Source organism: Solanum tuberosum, unplaced genomic scaffold (genome assembly GCF_000226075.1).
Source record: "Solanum tuberosum cultivar DM 1-3 516 R44 unplaced genomic scaffold, SolTub_3.0 scf00123, whole genome shotgun sequence".
Lineage (NCBI taxonomy): Eukaryota > Viridiplantae > Streptophyta > Magnoliopsida > Solanales > Solanaceae > Solanum > Solanum tuberosum.
Genome location: NW_006239048.1, coordinates 352,681 through 370,928, shown reverse-complemented (window position 1 = coordinate 370,928; position 18,248 = coordinate 352,681). Strand labels below are relative to the sequence as shown.

Below are 18,248 nucleotides of genomic sequence, written 5' to 3'. Positions count from 1 at the left end.
AATAAATAAAAGGGGCTAGGTGTGTGGGGGAAAGGATCACCCAACACTAAAAGCTCACATACCTTGATAGGGATCACCCCCGACGAAAGTCCACGATGATCTTGTCGGAAACTTGTTGATCTCCTCGATTTTTCTCTTCTTCTTCTCCTTCTTCTCTTCTTCACTCTCAAGCCCTACCTTTTTACTCTCTTAAAATGGGACAAAATGATCCAAGGTTCAGCCCTATACAACAATATAATCCCAAAAGAATTGGCTAGGGAAAAGACTAAAATGCCCTTAATTTTCCGGACGGATTCCCTGCCAACTGCCCAACTTTCAAAGGGCATAACTCGCTCATACGAGCTCGGAATTGAGCAAACTCGGTGGCGTTGGAAAGACCATTCCACGAGCTAAGCAACCATAACTGGAAATACTCTTAACTCATCCTGAGATAGAAGTTATGACTGCTCAAAGTTGGCCAAAACTCATCCCTTTTTTTTTCCATACTTAGCCAAATTTTCAGATTTTTAAATCTTTCCAAAAATGACTATTTCCAATTCTAAGCTTCTTCATAATTATTTCAAATCGCCGGATGTTACAATCATAACCTACCTTAACTAAAGAACTTCAACCTCCAAAGATAATTCGCAAGAGCCTTCCTTTTCTCAGTCTCCAAATGCATAAAGTCTTAAGAGAATAATTATAAGAGCATTTAATTATTTACTCTTCATACAACAGTCTTGGCAAAAATCACTTAATTCTACCCTTATCAAGGTTTAATTATTTACCCAAAATGTTATTTTATCATACAAAAGATTTTTATAATCACACAAACACCATTCTTGGAGTTTCAACTCCATTAATCCCTCTTGAACAATTTATATGCTCAAAGAAATTACTTTATGGAATTTGTAGATTATATATAATAAATAAAACATTAATTTTGTCCTAATAATCAAAATTAACCCATTTAAAATCAAAACATATGCTAAATACATCAACCCATATGTTTTTTCATCAAATTTATGAGTTATACGGTTCTAACCCATAATCCCTTCAATTCTTGGATGAAATCAAATTACTAGACAGAAAACATGTACTCACTTCAAGAAGAAAATTGCCTTAGACGACCTTGAAAGAATTCTCTATGGGGTTCTCTGATTCGATTATTTTAAATTATGAGGGAAGACTTATAAAAAATGACTTCAATCGTAACGGACCTACTATAGTAGATCCACTTTGGTGAACTACACTTCGCTATTGCAAAGCTCAACGTCTAGTCCACCCTAGCTATGGGCTATGACAGTCTCACTGCGGCAAAGCCCCACTAATGCAGCAAAGACCCCCCTAAATAGTAGCTCGAACAAATATAAAGCAAACCTTCGTTTGAAAACTCTTTTTTCATTACAAGATATCAAGATATAAAAATAGATGCGACAAACATTACTACTATTAGTTTCAAAATCTCCTAGAGATGTCTAGATCACTAGGTCACCCCCTAACGTAACACAACACCACATATCAACACTAAATATCACAATAATAAAGAGATATCAGTTTTAAAATATACCAATTTTGAGTTTTTACTAACTCAATATAACAACAACAACAACATATCCTTTGAAATTTACTAAGTGGCCGGGGTCTCGAAGGGTAAAGTATACATAGACCTTAACACTACCCCATGAAGATATAGATAATGTTTCTAAAATACCCCCAGCTTAAGTGCATCAAACCCAAGCGAAAAAAGAAGAAACGATAAATAATGCAATGAAAAAAAAACATAGTAGTTAAATAAGAAAAATAGTGTGCAGTCGACAATGTAAGCAATAACAACAAAAAAAATAATGTGGTAATCAAAACAGAATAAACAACACATGATGATAGACATAAAAGTAAGAACCACAACTAAACGACTAGTACTACGTCAGTGACTAAGAAGCCTAAACACTCCACCTCTAATAACCTTCTACCCTAATACGCGATCTCTACTGCTTTTATCTAGAGCCATGTTTTGATAATATGAACTTGTGTCTTGTCATGTCTAATTACATCTCTCCAATACTCTTTTGGCCTACCTTTACCCCTTTGTGTACCCCTTTAACTAGCCTCCCGTACCTCCTCACGGGGGTCTGCATTTCTCCTCTTCACATGTATGAACCATCTTAGTCTCTCTTCCCTCATCTTGTCCGCCACAGAGGCCACACCCACTTAGCTTTCTCCTGAATAACCTCATTTCTAATCATATCGCTCCTAGTATGCCTACACATCCATTTCAACATCCTCCTCTTTGCAACATACATCTTTTGAACATGAATTTTTTACTGGTAAGGACTCCACCCATACAACAAAGATGGTATAACTATCACTATGTAGAAATTACCTTTAAGTTTCGGTGGGATCTTCTTATCACACAGGACTCTAGAGGCAAGCCTCCATTTCATCCATGTTGCCCCTATACGATGTGTGACATTATTTTTTATGTTTCCACTTTCCTGAATTAGAAAACCAAGATACTTAAACTTTATCTCTCAGGAATAATATGTGTGGCAAGCCTCACTTCAACATCTTCTTCATCCACTACAACACGAATTTGCATACCAAATATTCTGTTTTGGTCCTACTCAACCTAAGCCCTTTATACTCCAGAGTTTGTTTCTGAACATCCAATCTATCATTAAATTTGTCCCGAGTCTCATTAATTACAACTATGTCATCAAAAAATAACATACACCATGAAACCTCCTCTTGAGTAAACCGCGTGAAATCATGTCACTAAGACGAACAAAAAAGGGCTAATGATTGATCCTTGTTGTAGGCTCATCTTAACATAAGTGTCCCGAGTCTCCTCTATCGTTCTAATCCAAGTCTTGACTCCATTGTACATGTCTGTTATTGCCCTAATATAGGACATGGGACACCTCTAGCCTCCAAGAACCTCTAGAGGATATTCCTTGGGACTTTTTCATAGGCATTTTCAAGGTCAATGAGCACCATATATATATGTTAGTCCCTCTTCTTTTCCCTATATTTCTCTATCAGTCTCCACACAAGATGGATGACTTTAGTAGTCGATCATCCCGACATGAATCTAAATTGATTCTCGGAAATGGATACTCCTCTCCTTACCCTCATCTGCACCACTCTCTTCTAAATTGTTATAGTATGACTTAGCAATTTGATAGTAATGATTACAATCTTAGATATCACCCATGTTCGTGTACAATGGAACCATTGTACTCTACCTCCACCTGTCCTGCATTTTTTCCGTCTTAAAAATAACAATAAATAACCCAATTAACCACTCCATACTTTCCTTGTCTGTGATCTTCCAAAATTCCATTGGAATCTCATCGGTTTTGGTCGTTCTTCTCCTCCTCAAACCTAAAACATCTACAGTACCCAAAGTTCCGATGATTTTTAGAGTGTGTCAAATCAGCCAATACAATGTCTATGTCCCCTTCTTTGTTTAAGAGTTTGTGAAAGTACGTTTTCCATCTTTGCTAAATGGAGTACTCTTCCACCAACACCTTGCCATCTTTATCCTAGAGCTGCTATCCTTTTCCTACCCTAGACACCTCCTCTAGTTTGTTCTCTACCGCGAGTCACGATAGCACCAACTAGCTTGGGTGCCTTAGCTTTGGCTTCTCCTGAATGTGTCTCCACTATCAGCGAGAGAAAATAGTGAAAGAGGTAGATACCAATTTGGATTACCAACTACCAACGAGAATTAAGTAATAGCACAAAAGAAAGAATGAGCTGAGTTTTTCTAGTATCCCATATTATTTCGCTAGACTCTACTAGCTAGATATGTCCTAGAATGATGAGATTGATGAATCTAATGCTTTAATACTAATCTTGTTATGATCCAAATTATTGTGATTGACATCCACACTAAAAATGTTAAAATCCAGCTAAAACAACAAAATAATCTGATAATCCAAAATATACGATATTAATCGTCAACTAAATGAAAACAAAACACAAGTAAATCACTTGAATCAATGAAAAGCAAGCAAGCAATATAATGATGTGAATGTTTATGTGATGCAAGGGCCAATGATCCCATCGATATACAACCCCACCCGTAATCATCTCCCATTGAATCGTAGTCAGTACTTTCCCATAATCAACCACTCATAACCATTTCCAATCGAATATAAAATATTATTTCCATAGTACCAAATTTTTGGTCCATGATAATGAATATTTATGCATGGTCACAATAAATAAAGAAGTTTCAAATGCAACAAGTATATATATATATATATATATATATATATATATTTTCACTACAAATACCATACTACAAGCCTTCTTACATATTCCCTCCATTCCATATTAAGTTATTTTGACTAAATGGATGTTGTGTTGAAAGTAATATTGTACCTTCAATACTGTCCCCTTAAATCACATTTCATCAATTTAACATATTACTTTCAACACAACATCCATTTAGTCAAAATAACACCTATGTACGATAATATGCATGAAATCGATTAAAATTCCACAACAATAATTGGGAAATAAAAACAAAATTATTTATTTATTTTGAATGATTATCGATCTAATTAATGAGACTTAAAAAAAAAATTAGTACTTGATGCGGGAAGTATTCATTTCTATTACTATTTATACAAATATATATATGTACAGAAGAAACATTATCTTAATATATTGAAAGTTTTTTTTTTTCTGAGCGATTAGGTTGAAAACTTAAATTATGACCATATCAACTTTGTAATTGTAGCAATATGATATAATATGATATCTCAGTTGTAAATTACTAGGTAAATCTAATTAAAATACTAATTTATTTGATCTTCCTAATTTTTTCACATCCATAATCTTATCAAGAAGGGGATATTCATATTATCAAAATGATCACACCCAAGTTTACTAGCTAGTGAGCATGATGCCTATTATTTTTTATTTTTTATAATTTAGTAAAATTATATGTCTAGGTTTTCCTTATTCTGAAAATGACATTTTCCTAGAAATATATGCAATGGACCTCGCTCACACATGAAGACTTATTTCCATCTAAAGGCAACCTCATCATAAATCAACCTAAATATGATTTAAAGTTATTATTTCTCTGTTTCAAATTATTTATCTTTTTTTTTTTTGTTTATTTTAAAAAATAATGTTTCTTTCATTTTATTTATCTTATTTTTTTAGTTTATTTTAAAAATAATGCTTCTTTCTCTTTGATCAACTCTTTGATTATAAATTGTAACTTTCAACATGACATATCTAAGATTACAAAATTAAATAGAATATAATTTCGATACATTCTACATATCTTTAATCTGATATCACAAGATTCAATTTTTCTTTTCAATTTTCAAAATTGTATCACATTAAAATTAGATGAGCAAATTATAATGAAGAGAAACATACCTCTTGAAAAGGCAAGGTCATGTGGACTTGGCCAAAAGGTTTTGGCAGATAAACATCATTATCTGCAATAACTAGTTTTGGATCAACTTGTGGAAATAAGAGTTGGATTTTAGCAACTTGCACATATAATGCTAAAAAATAGCTTTATGAAAACTTTGGTCTAAAAACTAGTGGGACAAGCTCTCTACGTGTAACATAATCAATCACATGTCAATTGACCATCTAAAAAGTTCAATAATAGTTATTAATAATTTATCTGTATACATAGGATGCAAATCTAAGCCATGATTCATGAATATGTCGTGTGTATACTTAGTCAATTGAGAACTAATTGAGATCTCCTTCTAATTTTTTATTCCTTAGGTACAAGTTCAAAGTATTGATCTTTGGAATAACTTAAGCTACATTAAAGGTAATTTGTGTAAATATTTATAATTGATATGAAATTTCCATCACTTAAAAGCTACTTCAACGTTTTGATGAGAAATGGGGTACTTTGAGTAGAGTAGAATTACTTTCCATTATTATCCTTTTACCTTTTTGATTATTTCTAAATTATTCTCTTAGAAAAATATAAAGTAGTTAAGCATCTCAATAAAAAAAAAGATAAATATGAAGAAAAAACCCAACAACTTTCTTGAATTTTGATTAATTTACATATTTTGAACTATAAAAAAATCTCAATAATTTACTCAATATAGACTAGAGGGAGTACTATATATATACTAGATTCAATTCAACCCTTTTACTTCTGCTTATTTTCGCATTAAAGTATTAATAATGTTGGTATTAATTATGCTAACATTATTTTTATACATTATTTGATTTGATGTATTAAAAATAACAAATCTCACATAACTTCTATAAAAAATATTTGTTTGCAACAATATCCTCCCACTCTTTAGCTTTGGAAAATGAAAAATATTTTGAGAGAAATTTGAGAGGTATTATGTCACTAATTAATCCAATGCATGTGTAGAAATCTTTTGTTTTACATAATTACTAATACAGACTAATTGTATAACTAATGCTAAGGTTAGTTATACATAGGTGAAAAGAATATACCAAACAAAGTATTAATAATACACAAAGCTACTACATATGTTATTATTTTAATAACTCTACCACTACTCTTAAATCAAAATGAATAATATTACATCAAGTTGAAATTGAAGCACACCCTTAGGAAAGATGAATAAAAATAAATATATATCTAAGTATATACATTCCATCTTCCCAATAGGACACGCCACGATTTTTATAATGTGAAAAATGAAAAACGAGGAAAGTTTAACAATATTTGTCAATATATTGCCGCCTAATCTTTTGTCTTATATATGTGGAAATTAGCATAAAATTAATTAATTAGCCTATTATATGAACTGTTACAAGAAAAATGTTGTATTGGTCATTGATTGAAAGAATGCATGATTTTTTCTCATCAATACCAACCCTATTCCAACCTTTTTTAATAAATAAAAAAGAAGGAAATTTCACACATTAAATTGTCACGTGTCATATATTATATATAATATAAAATAATAAAAATAGACAAAATGAAAAAGTTTTGCTGTTAATTCTTGATGATTTCCTATACCTTGGACTAATTTATTTGAACTAATTTTTCTTAGTATTTCTTGTAACAAGACGTGTCGGTTTGGTTATATTTTTTAAAACATAAACTATTCAATATAGTTGTACGTTATATTAAAATTCTGATGTATTATGTATTTTTTTCTCACTAATATAAAAAGATAGATTAAAAAATTATACGCTTTCCTTTTGTCAAGTCTGTAGATCAATAGTCCTATATACCCACTATACGGTCCTGTATTTATCGTATACATATTATATGTGTAGAATTTTTTTATTTTTTTATTTTATGTATCCTTCTAAGTCATGTGTTTCTAATTTAGGCTAAATACTGTATTTATGTAGCGACTCCAATCCAAATTGAAGAATATATATATACATCAAATTATATTTTGAATACCATTGAGTGACACATACTTTTTACAGTCTGAAATGTAAGAGATATTAACAAATAAATGCATATCAACCTTATGAAAAAATATATATCATAAAATATTAGTCAAAGTTCTTATTGTTTGACTCCAGAAAAAATCATCACAACTAAAAAGAATACATTATAAAATGTCAGTCGAAATTCTTATAGTTTGACTTTAAAAAAAGCATCACAACTAAAAAGAAACGGAGTGTATATATATTTTTAAGTTACTTTTTCCTCAGACACGCAAAATACAAGCTAAATATCCAGGTATTATACAATCACAATCACAATCACAAAATTTAATTTCAATAACTTGACAGCCGACGTTACTGACCAGTGACCACCGACCTACCCCACAAAAGTCATTTTAAAACTTAGCAAAAAAAAATAAAAAAATACAAAACTCCTTTAATTTGACTCCCTCAAAGTCAACCTTACTTATTTCAATCCTCTATATATAAACAAAAACAAAACCATTTTCCAAACTCATGAAAAAAAAGCCATTTTAATTTATCAACCTCCAAAATCCAAAAATGGGGAATGGATGTTACACATCAAATTTATTAACAATCAAGGTTATATTTCACGATGGAACGACGAGGATGGTGACCGGAAAAAAGCTAGCTGGAGAGATAATGTTTGAGTACCCCGATTGCATGGTATGTCATGCGGACTCATTTTTCATTGGTCAACCTATTCCATCGTTAGGTATCGATGATAAGCTAAGGAATAGCGATACGTACTTTGTTCTTCCACTTGATTCCTTCACAAACAAAGTGCTTTCGGCTTCTTCTCTTGCTACCTTAGGTAATAATAATAATAACAACAAAAAAAGAGGTCATGTTAACTTCAAGAACCCTGCTTTTGAATATATAAAGGGATCAAATGGTAGAGTTTTGATTAAAGTCGCGCCGGACTTTATGATCAAGTTACTCCAAAGAGGAAATAAGGAGGAAGAGGAGGATTGTGGATCTAGTAGTTCAAGCCCTAATTTTTTGTGTAGCACACCTGAGTTGAAGAAGCATTACGAACAATTGGTTGGACCAAAAGGGCAAATATGGTCACCTAAATTAGATACTATTTCTGAATATAAGATTAGGTATTCACCTTGTAGATTGATTGGATTGGAATGGAGAGAGAAAGAATAGTGTTTTTTGTTGTTGTTAAATTGTGGTTTAATTAGACTCTTTTATTCCTTTTGTTTTCCTTTTAATTTTAGAATTAAAGGATGATTTTGCATTAATTCTCAGCAAAGTCTCAAAATTGTAACTGTCTCTAAGGCTGTACAAAGCAATATTTATTCATTTATATATGGTGTTAGTTTTTCAAAGTGAAATGCATCAAAAAAAAGAAAAGGAAAAAGGTCAAAACTATCCTTTAACTATTTGAAATAGAGCAAATATACCTTTCAACTTTATTTTGATTCAAAACTACCCTTCCCGTCTTACCATTGGATCACTTCTGCCCTTCCATTAGGGGCGGCTCTATGCTTTGTAAAATAAGTCTTATGCCTTAGGCCCCCAAATTTTTCTTAAGAATAAATTATGTGTTAATTTTTTAAAGAAAAAAATGATTATTTAATATAAAAAGTATAATATTTTAAAAATATATTATTTCACCCACTTTAACATCTTTTGTACTTTGTTAAATAAGAATTAATAGTGAAAAGTGTTGAACAAAGTGTATTACAAATTCTTTTTTATTTGTTTTTAAAATTTTAGTTTTCTAAGCATTTACAACAGACATATTAAAAATGGGGGTTATACCAAGTCATCAACTTCTTGAGATTCTATGATTCTACTCTTATCTTTATTTAATATTTGTCAACTTATTACTTATAGAATTATGTTAACAATTCATATAATAATTGCCTCACTGAAAGGAGGTATTTCAATGTTGAGCTGATAAAATCTTATCTAAAACTAATAACTGAAAAAAACAATATTAAATTTCATCTAAATAGTGTTAGAAAAATAAAATTTGAATAAATACGTATACGAAGTTTGTTTATATTTTAGGCCTTGAATTGAAATTTCGCTTTAGGCCCCCGATTACGTTGAGCCGCCCTTGCCTTCCATTTAACGGAATAAGATGTGGCATTCAATGAGAGGGGTTTTGGGAGTGTGGTAACGAAGGAGAAGAGAGGAAGGGTGTGGCGGGGATGGATGAATTTTGGAGGAGAAAATGAAGTCTTTTGGGGCAAAATAATTGTTTGTAGAGTTGATGGTGGAAGTGAAGGGGGGAGATTGGATCATTTAGTGGGTAGGGTGGGTGTGCTTAGGTGGACTTCTACTTGGCATTATAATTTACACATTGAGTGTCACATTTTATTTCGTTAATTCCACATCTTATTCCGTTAATGCCACATCTTATTCAGTTAAATGGAAGGCTAGAAGTGATCCAATAATAAGACGGGAAAGGTGGTTTTGAACCAAAACATAGTTGAAGGGTATATTTGCTCTATATATTTCGAATAGTTGAAGGATAGTTTTGACCCTTTTTCGAGAAAAATAACCAAATTAGGCATTACGAATTTCATTTCTTGTTGACGATTCCGGTAGGAAAAATAGAGAATCATCGGTTTGTATTAGTAAAAACAATTAAGACGCGTGATACAGTTGAATCATGACATGTGGAGGTTATTAGGAATTACGTTAAGCATAGTTAGATGAAATGATGTGTGATCGAATCAAACATCTAAGCTTGGATTGGTTTTTCTAGTAGCTAAGATGTTAAAAAGTTTGTAGAACTTTTGGGAAGTGAAAGTAGAACTCGTCATATAAAAGAGTTGGTTTTGAATGTCAAGGTTTGAAGGTGTACGTATTGCGAAAGGGCTGGATGTATTCTTTAAAACACAAATCAGAAGCTTCAGATTGTGATGAAATAAATGTCTTGCATAAGTCACATAAGAATTTTTATGTGTAATATTGCTTATGCTTCAAAAACTAGATGAAAGAATCACAAAAATGTTTTTTCATCGGTTATTGTCTTGAATCCAAAGCATACATGTTAAAAAATTGTCCTTTGAATCAAAATCAAACCGAAAAGTTCCTCAATTAATGTGGAATGTTTAAAACCCTCCGCACATCAAAGAATTTCTAACTAAAGAAATTACTGATACAAATACGAATTGTCTCTTGCAAAAACTGTTGCATGAATTATAATATAGATCCCACCCCTTTCTCTTGTTACCTCTATCACGCTTGATTAATAAGATATCAAAGGGGCTTGAAAAAAAATGTAATAGGCTGCTACTCTAGACTTCTTCAAGCTTCACCTTTTCATTCATAATATCAACAAACATCGCTATTGGTATCAGGTGATATTCGAGCTAACTTCAACCATTTCATCGAATACTTATTACCTTCCTAGCTAGCTTCGGATTCATAGACATCACTAGCTTCTGCTATGACTTGGTTTGGCTTCATTGCCATCACCCCAAAATCAAGCTGGTTCACCCTTTCGAGACTCAGTAGCTTCAGATCCGTCTTCATCAGCAGCTTCAGATTCATCGCCATAGGTAGCTTCAGATTCATCGTCATCACTAGCTTCAGATTCATCACCATCACTTGCTTTAGATTTTTCCCCATCAGTAGCTTTAGATTCATCGCCATCTTTAGCTTCAGATTGGTAGCCATCGGTAGTGCCTTGTCCTGCCTTTTGTTCCCGGGATCGAGCAGAGAAGAGAGATGACTAGCTCAGTAAATAAAACATTTACTTGGCAAGTAAAAGAAAGTTGCTTCAAGTGACAAACATAAATAACAATCTTAATATTGTTATCACTATTAAGTAGTCGAGTACTAGTTAAGACGGAAAGAGAGCGCTAGAGTTAATTAGTTATACAACTAGAAGAACAAGACAAACCTTAGAATTGAACTTCTGTTGTGTCCATTTATTCAAATCATCTACTTTAACCTCATCATCACGGTTCACCCATTTGAGAATCGGTGTACTCACAGAGATTTCCTGTTGTACAAACGTCTTCATTTCAGGGCAGTCATCAATCTTCACTTCTCTAAGAAATGGAAATTTAAGAGCATGCTCCGTCAGAAAGAAATGCCTCAGCTTAGGTAGCCTTCCAAGCTGCAGCTCTTCCAATCGGGGAAATACGGGCTCATTAGTCATAATTGTTTTTCCTTGTTGTTCTTCTAGTGTGATCACTTCTTCCATTGATTGGCAGCCTGCTATATTTAGTATTCGGAGATTCAAAACACCTCTGGCCACTGATGGAGACATCAAGTTTCTCAATTTTCCACAATTCCTTACTGCCAATATTACAAGTTTGCTGAAGTAGGCAGTTGGAAGTTGGTAAGAGCATAGAACAGTTATGCTGTTAGCCCAATGGATAGTTAGATCTTCAAGGCTGTGACAAGAAACCTGCGAACGTTGAAGGGATGAAGTAGAATGACATAGAATGCAAGATAACATGAGAAAATAAATCAACATATTAGCTGTTACATATAATGAAAGAAGAATTTAGAATGAGAAGTAGATTCAGAATTTGAAATTTATAGGTATCTCCAATGTCATCAAGTTAATAATATACAATAATAATCGCATTCACAATCAAGGAATCTCTAGATATAACTAATACAGATAAAAAGTCTCTGCGCAAAAGCTATTAGGTTCATCTGAACCCTTGGATTACAATACTGTAGATTCACCTATGTTTGTTACCTCCGTCAACATAGATAGATATCAGGTGACAAATAACTATCTGAAGATTACTACTACTATTTGTTTGTTAAAACGCTAAGAGAGCAGTATACCAGGGGTTTATTAATGCATGACACAAATATATATAGTAATCAATAATACTGCTAGCGGCACAAGACAAACCTTAGAATTGAACATCGCTCTATTGAGATCATCTACTTTCACCTCATTGTCATTGTTCACCCTTTTGAGACACGGTGTACTCAAAGATCCCTGTTGGACAAACGTCATCATTTCAGGGCAGTCATGAATCCTCACTACTCTTAGAAATGGAAATTCAAGAGCATGTTTCGTCAGAAAGAAATTCCCCAGCTTAGGCAGCCCTTTAAGCTCCAGATCTTCCAACAGTGGAAATAAAAACTCGTTAGTCATTTCTTCTCCTTGTTGTTCCTCTTCTGTGATCACTTCTTCCATTGATTGGCAGTCTTTTATCTCTAGTATTCGGAGATTCAAAGCACCTCTGGCCACTGACGGAGACATCAAATTTCTCAATTTAGCACAATTCGATACATACAATTTTGCAAGTTTGCTAAGGTAGGCAGTTGGAAGTTTGTGAGAGCATAGAGCACTTATGCTTTCAGCCCTGTCGAGTTCTAGCTCTTCCAGGCTGGGACAAGAAACCTGCAAATGATGAAGGACAACTTGTATTTTATGTAAGGGATGAAAATTCAAAATAGCTTAAAGTACAAAATAAAAAATGAACCGAACAGAAATAACTATCCAAAGATTACTATTACTATTAACTAGTTAAAATGGAAAGAGAATAGTAATTAGCTATATAGTAGCGGCACGAGACAAACCTTAGAATTGAACATCACTTTATTGAGATCAACTACTTTCACCTCATCATCATTGTTTACACTTTCGAGACTTGGGGTACTCACTGATCCCTGTTGGACAAAAGTCTTCATTTCAGGGCAGTCATGAATACACACTACTCTGAGAAATGGAAATTCAAGAGCACGCTTGGCGAGAAAGAAATGCCTCAGCTTTGGTAGCCTTTGAAGCTTCAGCTCTTCCAACAGGGGAAATAAGGGCTCATTAGTAATGATTTCTTCTTCTTCTTGTTCCTCTTCTGTGATCGCTTCTTCCATTGATTGGCAGTCATTTATCTCTAGTATTCGGAGATTCAAAACACCTCTGGCCACTGATGGAGACATCAAGTTTCTCAATTTAGCACACTCCTTTACATTCAATATTTCAAGTTTGCTGAAGTGGGCAGTTGGAAGTTGGTAAGAGCATAGATCACTTATGCTGTTAGCGCCATTGATATATAGCTCTTCCAGGCTGGGAAAAGAAACCTGCAAACGTACGATTGAAGGGATGAAGAAAGGCAGTAAAGACAGTATTGGAGAGTTTGATATGAAAATTGTAAAGATATGACCTAAATCAACCCCAAAAGCTAGCTCAAGAGGGGAGGATTGACCAAGTACACATATGCAGACCACCATTCCATTTTCCAACCAACGTGGGACTCTAACATCCCCTTCACATCCAGGCCCAACTGGAACGTGGAGCGAGAGCTAGCTCAGGCTCTAATACAATGTAATAGACAAGGTATGAAGAATCTATGTTACTCGATCTCTTCAAAAATGTCGATGGATACATGTTGGATACTCCAAAAGTAGTGCATTTTGGAGAATCCAACACGGGTGCGGCAACAATTTTGGAGAGTCCGAACAACAAAGTGGAGAATAACTTGATATCTCATTTCAAGAGGAAAGCAATATAACTACATGTACATGAGGTGCTATAAGGAAAGAAAATGTTATTATGTACATTCCTAGTGGAGAATTCACTTGACATTACTATATTATTTTAGATCCCATTATTTTAATTAAATTCACCTATTTTTTGTGAATGTTGATATATGAAAAATATTTGTAAAAGATAAATATACTACTAATTTTAGGATTACTAAATATTTAATTAGAATTGAATATGATTTTAACATGCTTGTCATAAACTAAAGAGGTATTAATTGGTAGTTCCAATAACTTTCACATTATGAAGCAGAAGATGAATAGTTTTGTTCTATTTTATAACTCAACACAAACTTTATTAAATATAAATATATCAAGTGTCTTGTCTATTATGATCGATATTGATATAAGTAGATAGTCAATGAATTAATTAAATATGCTATTGTTGTACAACTGAATGGAAACATATTGTTGTTGGCATGTTAGGGTGAATCAAGTGCTTATATAAAGCAGATATCTAGCATAATATTTTGTCACATAGTGTCCATTTCACTCTATAAAAAAAATTAAACATGAATGAAATCAATTCAAAGTTATTTCTATAATGGATCAACTTCCTTTGTTTTGGTAACCACAAATATATTTTAAAGTGATATAACTTTTTCGATTCATTATTTTGTAATACAAACTTTAAGTAAAAAATAGAGATCAACGTGCAATGCACTTTCTCAGAAACTAGTTAGTTATACAACTAGAGGCACAAGACAAACCTTAGAATTGAACATCACTTTATTGTTCACCTCATCGTCATTGTTCACCCTTTCGAGACTCACAAATCCTTGTTGGACAAACGTCTCCATTTCACGGCAGTCATGAATAGTCACTTCTCTGAGAAATGGAAATTCAAGAGCATGCTTCGTCACAAAGAAATGCCCAAGCCATGGCAAACTTTGAAGCCTCAATTCTTGCAACAGGGGAAATAAGGGCTCATTAGTCATGATTTCTTCTCCTTGTTGTTCCTCTTCTGTGATCACTTCTTCCATCGATTGACAACCATCTATCTTTAGTATTCGGAGATTGAAAACACCTCTAGCCACTGATGGAGACATCATGTTTCTCAATTTTCCACAATTTGATACATACAATGATTCAAGTTTGCTGAAGTAGGTTGTTGGAAGTTGGTGAGAGCATAGAGCACTTATGCTATTAGCTCCATCGATAGATAGCTCTTCCAGACTGAGACAAGAAACCTGTAAATTTATAAATTAGTTATCATTTTTTTTTTGTTGAAATGATAGGTCACATAGAGCAGTAGAAGAAGACCTTTTCATCAAAAAGAGGATTTGAGTGAGTGATTGAGTTGTTGGTTGTAGGCAAGAAATTTTGAAACTCTGGTAACTCAAAGAAGCTCATTTCCCGTAACCGAGGGAACTCAATGCCCTCAACACTGTCACTGCAAAAGTGAGTGAGGCATTCAAGAGAATGAAGGTCCAATTCATATAAATTGGGGAACTTGATTACTTCACGAGTCCTCCGAGAGATCTCCTCTTCCTCATCATTAGGGCAAACTACTGTCCAACTCCCTCCAGCCAAGGGCACACAAAAAACATACTGTAGACCACGACAACGGCTTACCTCAAGTCTTTCGAGTTCAGGGAATGGAATATTATTCTGACAGTGGATCTTTAATAAATGTGTCAATGAATCACAATCATCCAGGAGAAGATATTTCACATTCTGAAATTCATCCAGCTGCAACTCTGTCAGCACATTCTTGGAGCCCTCTCCAGTTGAATGTACAAGTTCACTCTTCCTAAGCTTGTGGCAGATCCAATCACCCAATGGGGTGGTCTCAGTGACCTCTAAAGAAATATTCTTGTCATAATCATCTATGGTTGAAGTCGTTCTGTAAGCTCTACCCAATGTAAGAGCGTACCGTGTCAACTCGGAGGAAAGGCCCAAGTTATTGTAGATCACATCTCCGGAACATTTACTTAATGTCAGTGCAGTCAATCTCGATAAGGATTCCAGCTCTCTTAAGGTGGAGTAACTAAAATGTTCTACTCCCACCATATGTAATTCCTCCAATCGTACTAGTCTTGATAAGACACCTGGTGAAATCCTTTCAAGTTCTACTTGCTTATAATTCTGCAGCTCTAAGATAATTAGATTGGTTAATTTTCCTATCTCCACTGGCAACTCCTCTAACTGAGAATCTTTGATGCTGAGAATTTCTAAAGTGACAAGTTCCCCAATAACGGATATGTCATCCAACCTTAATTTACTCAGACACAGCGTCCTCAGACTTGACAACCTCTGAATGGATCCTGGAAGAGGCCAAATGGACTCCTTATATCTGTCTCCCCTCATGCTTAAAACATTGAGTTTACTCATGCCATCAAAAAAATCGTCCTGTAATTTGAATGGCTTTTCAAAACAGAGTTTTAACATTAGAAGCTTCAGTTTTGGGCAAACGATTGGTCTAGGAAGCTCATCAAATTTATTTGCAACAATTGACATGTGACTGAAATGCTCATAAGAAATTCTTCTTGGGAACTCTTTTGAGTTCACATTATGACTTACCATAAAGATATGCTCTCCTTCAGACGCAATATATATAGCCACATCACGGACCACATCATGCATTTTGACATAATTTTTGTCCGAACCTTGGGATAACAAGAAGCAACCTTTCAGTGTTTCTAACAGAAGACACACTCTATTTCTTGCATGTTCTAAATTTTCGATTTCCGAAAAGATGTCAAGCCTCATTACATACCTAAGTAATTCTTCAGTCCAAATATCACTATCTTCCTCGAACAAAGAACAAAGCAAAAAGAGGTACCTGGCTTCATCACTTTCCAAGTGATCATAGCTTAGCCTCAGAATTTTATACACCTTTGTGTGCACTCCAGGGATATTTCTTGTTTTTGCATCACGTAATTGTTTAAGGGCATCCTCCCATGAAGGCTTGGTTTTATGCTTTAGTGCTCCTGCAACTGTGATAATTGCAAGTGGCAACCCCTTGCATTCTTTGGCAACATCTTTTGCTATGTCAAGGAGAGAAGGATTGTCAACTAAATTACTGGCTTTCTGCCTAAAAAGAATCCATGCTTCATTTTCAGGTAAGGTTCCAACTTCCATGATCTTCTGAGCTTCCATAGCTTCACAAACATCTCTCAGACGCGTAGTCAATGTCACTTTGCACCGATGGTTGTGGTTGCTACCCCTTGGAATTCCAAGTTTCTCTAGATCATGAAGAGCCTCCCAAACATCATCCAGTATTATAAGAACGCGGCTGTTCTGATCCTTTAACCTTGAACGCAGCCGATCTCCACGACTCCACAAATTATCCCCTTCTAATGTCAGCCCGACTTCTCTTGCGATCTCACCCTGAATTCTTTTGAAGTCTGGTTGTTGACTGACAGTTACCATGACAACATCATCAAACAACCTTTCTTGTTTCGCCCTTGCTCTTATTTTCTCAGCCAGTGTTGTCTTACCAACACCACCCATACCACATATCCCAATCATATTGACCCCATCATCTCTCAAAGCTGCCATGACCTCTTCCTCTTGCAATTTTCTGGAGTCAAATTCTTCAGTACTGTTACTAGAAATAGCTTCAATTTCTACGACAGGATAGCAGAAAACATCATGCTTGTTACCTTCATTTCGAAGTTCAATCATCTCCAGGGTAATTCTCTTGGCTCTCTTGCTCAGCGAGTAACGTGATTTCAAGTTTGGACACCAACCATATCTTTCAACCTCAATTCTACCTCGTTGCATCACAGCTGCCACATCTGCAGTAGTGATATCAACACTAGTTAACCAAGCCTCAACATTGGGTGAAATGACTTGTAAGTTTCTCCGGGCAGCCTCTGCTCTTTCCTCCACGCCGTGTCTGATATTCTCCAGCTTCTGAGATTCTTCATCCAGAGATGTGATGTTGCTCTTGTAGTAATAGAAATACCCAATCCCTCGCGCAACTGGCTGGATCAAGCAATCTGTGATCATTTTCACAAAAATAGATAAGAATTCCATATCTGATCAATTAATTCTTCACTGGCTAGTGTAATAAAGAAAAGCAACCAAAGTTGTTTTTTCTGCTTTGCTTCAATTCTATGAAAAAGGCTAATAACCCAGTCAAGACTTTTCTTCCCCTCTCTTTTAGCCCAATAATTCAGCAAGTATATCTAGAACAGGATGAATATTAATAGTAGCTTGGCTCCATTTAATATCAATTAAATATGATTCTATGCTTTCAACTTCACTTAATTTTTAAAAATTTATCTATACAAGTCACAAACTTGCAATTCAATTCAACATTCATATGTTTACCTCCATATTCTCCCTTCTCTTTTAGAAGAGATAAATAATTCCTCTATTTCAATTTGTTTGTCCTGGTTTGACTTGGTATAAAGTAAAATTTTGTG

At 34.2% G+C, this 18,248-nt stretch overlaps 2 protein-coding genes across 7 annotated transcripts; one reads left to right on the top strand and one right to left on the bottom strand.

Moving 5' to 3' along the window:
- The first annotated feature begins 7,881 nt into the window (after positions 1–7,881).
- LOC102601500 (uncharacterized) lies at positions 7,882–8,723 on the top strand. Its single transcript, XM_006350329.2, has one exon. It carries the CDS (start codon positions 7,927–7,929, stop codon positions 8,539–8,541), a length of 615 nt encoding a protein of 204 aa, XP_006350391.1. The 5' UTR covers positions 7,882–7,926; the 3' UTR covers positions 8,542–8,723.
- A 1,620-nt stretch (positions 8,724–10,343) lies between these two features.
- LOC102600924 (probable disease resistance protein At1g12280) lies at positions 10,344–17,998 on the bottom strand. Of its 6 annotated transcripts, none has more exons than XM_015310054.1 (7): positions 16,396–17,995; positions 15,136–16,224; positions 14,583–15,062; positions 12,910–13,410; positions 12,233–12,730; positions 11,258–11,770; positions 10,344–11,046 (listed from the first exon to the last, which is right to left on the bottom strand). In XM_015310054.1, exons 1-7 carry the CDS (start codon positions 17,854–17,856, stop codon positions 10,762–10,764), a joined length of 4,827 nt encoding a protein of 1,608 aa, XP_015165540.1. In that variant the 5' UTR covers positions 17,857–17,995; the 3' UTR covers positions 10,344–10,761. The 6 variants fall into 6 exon arrangements, with proteins under 6 accessions (XP_015165540.1, XP_015165541.1, XP_015165539.1 ...); XM_015310055.1 differs by having other exon boundaries at positions 15,136–17,398; positions 17,481–17,561; XM_015310053.1 differs by having other exon boundaries at positions 15,136–17,995.
- Between the last annotated feature and the right edge of the window lie 250 nt (positions 17,999–18,248).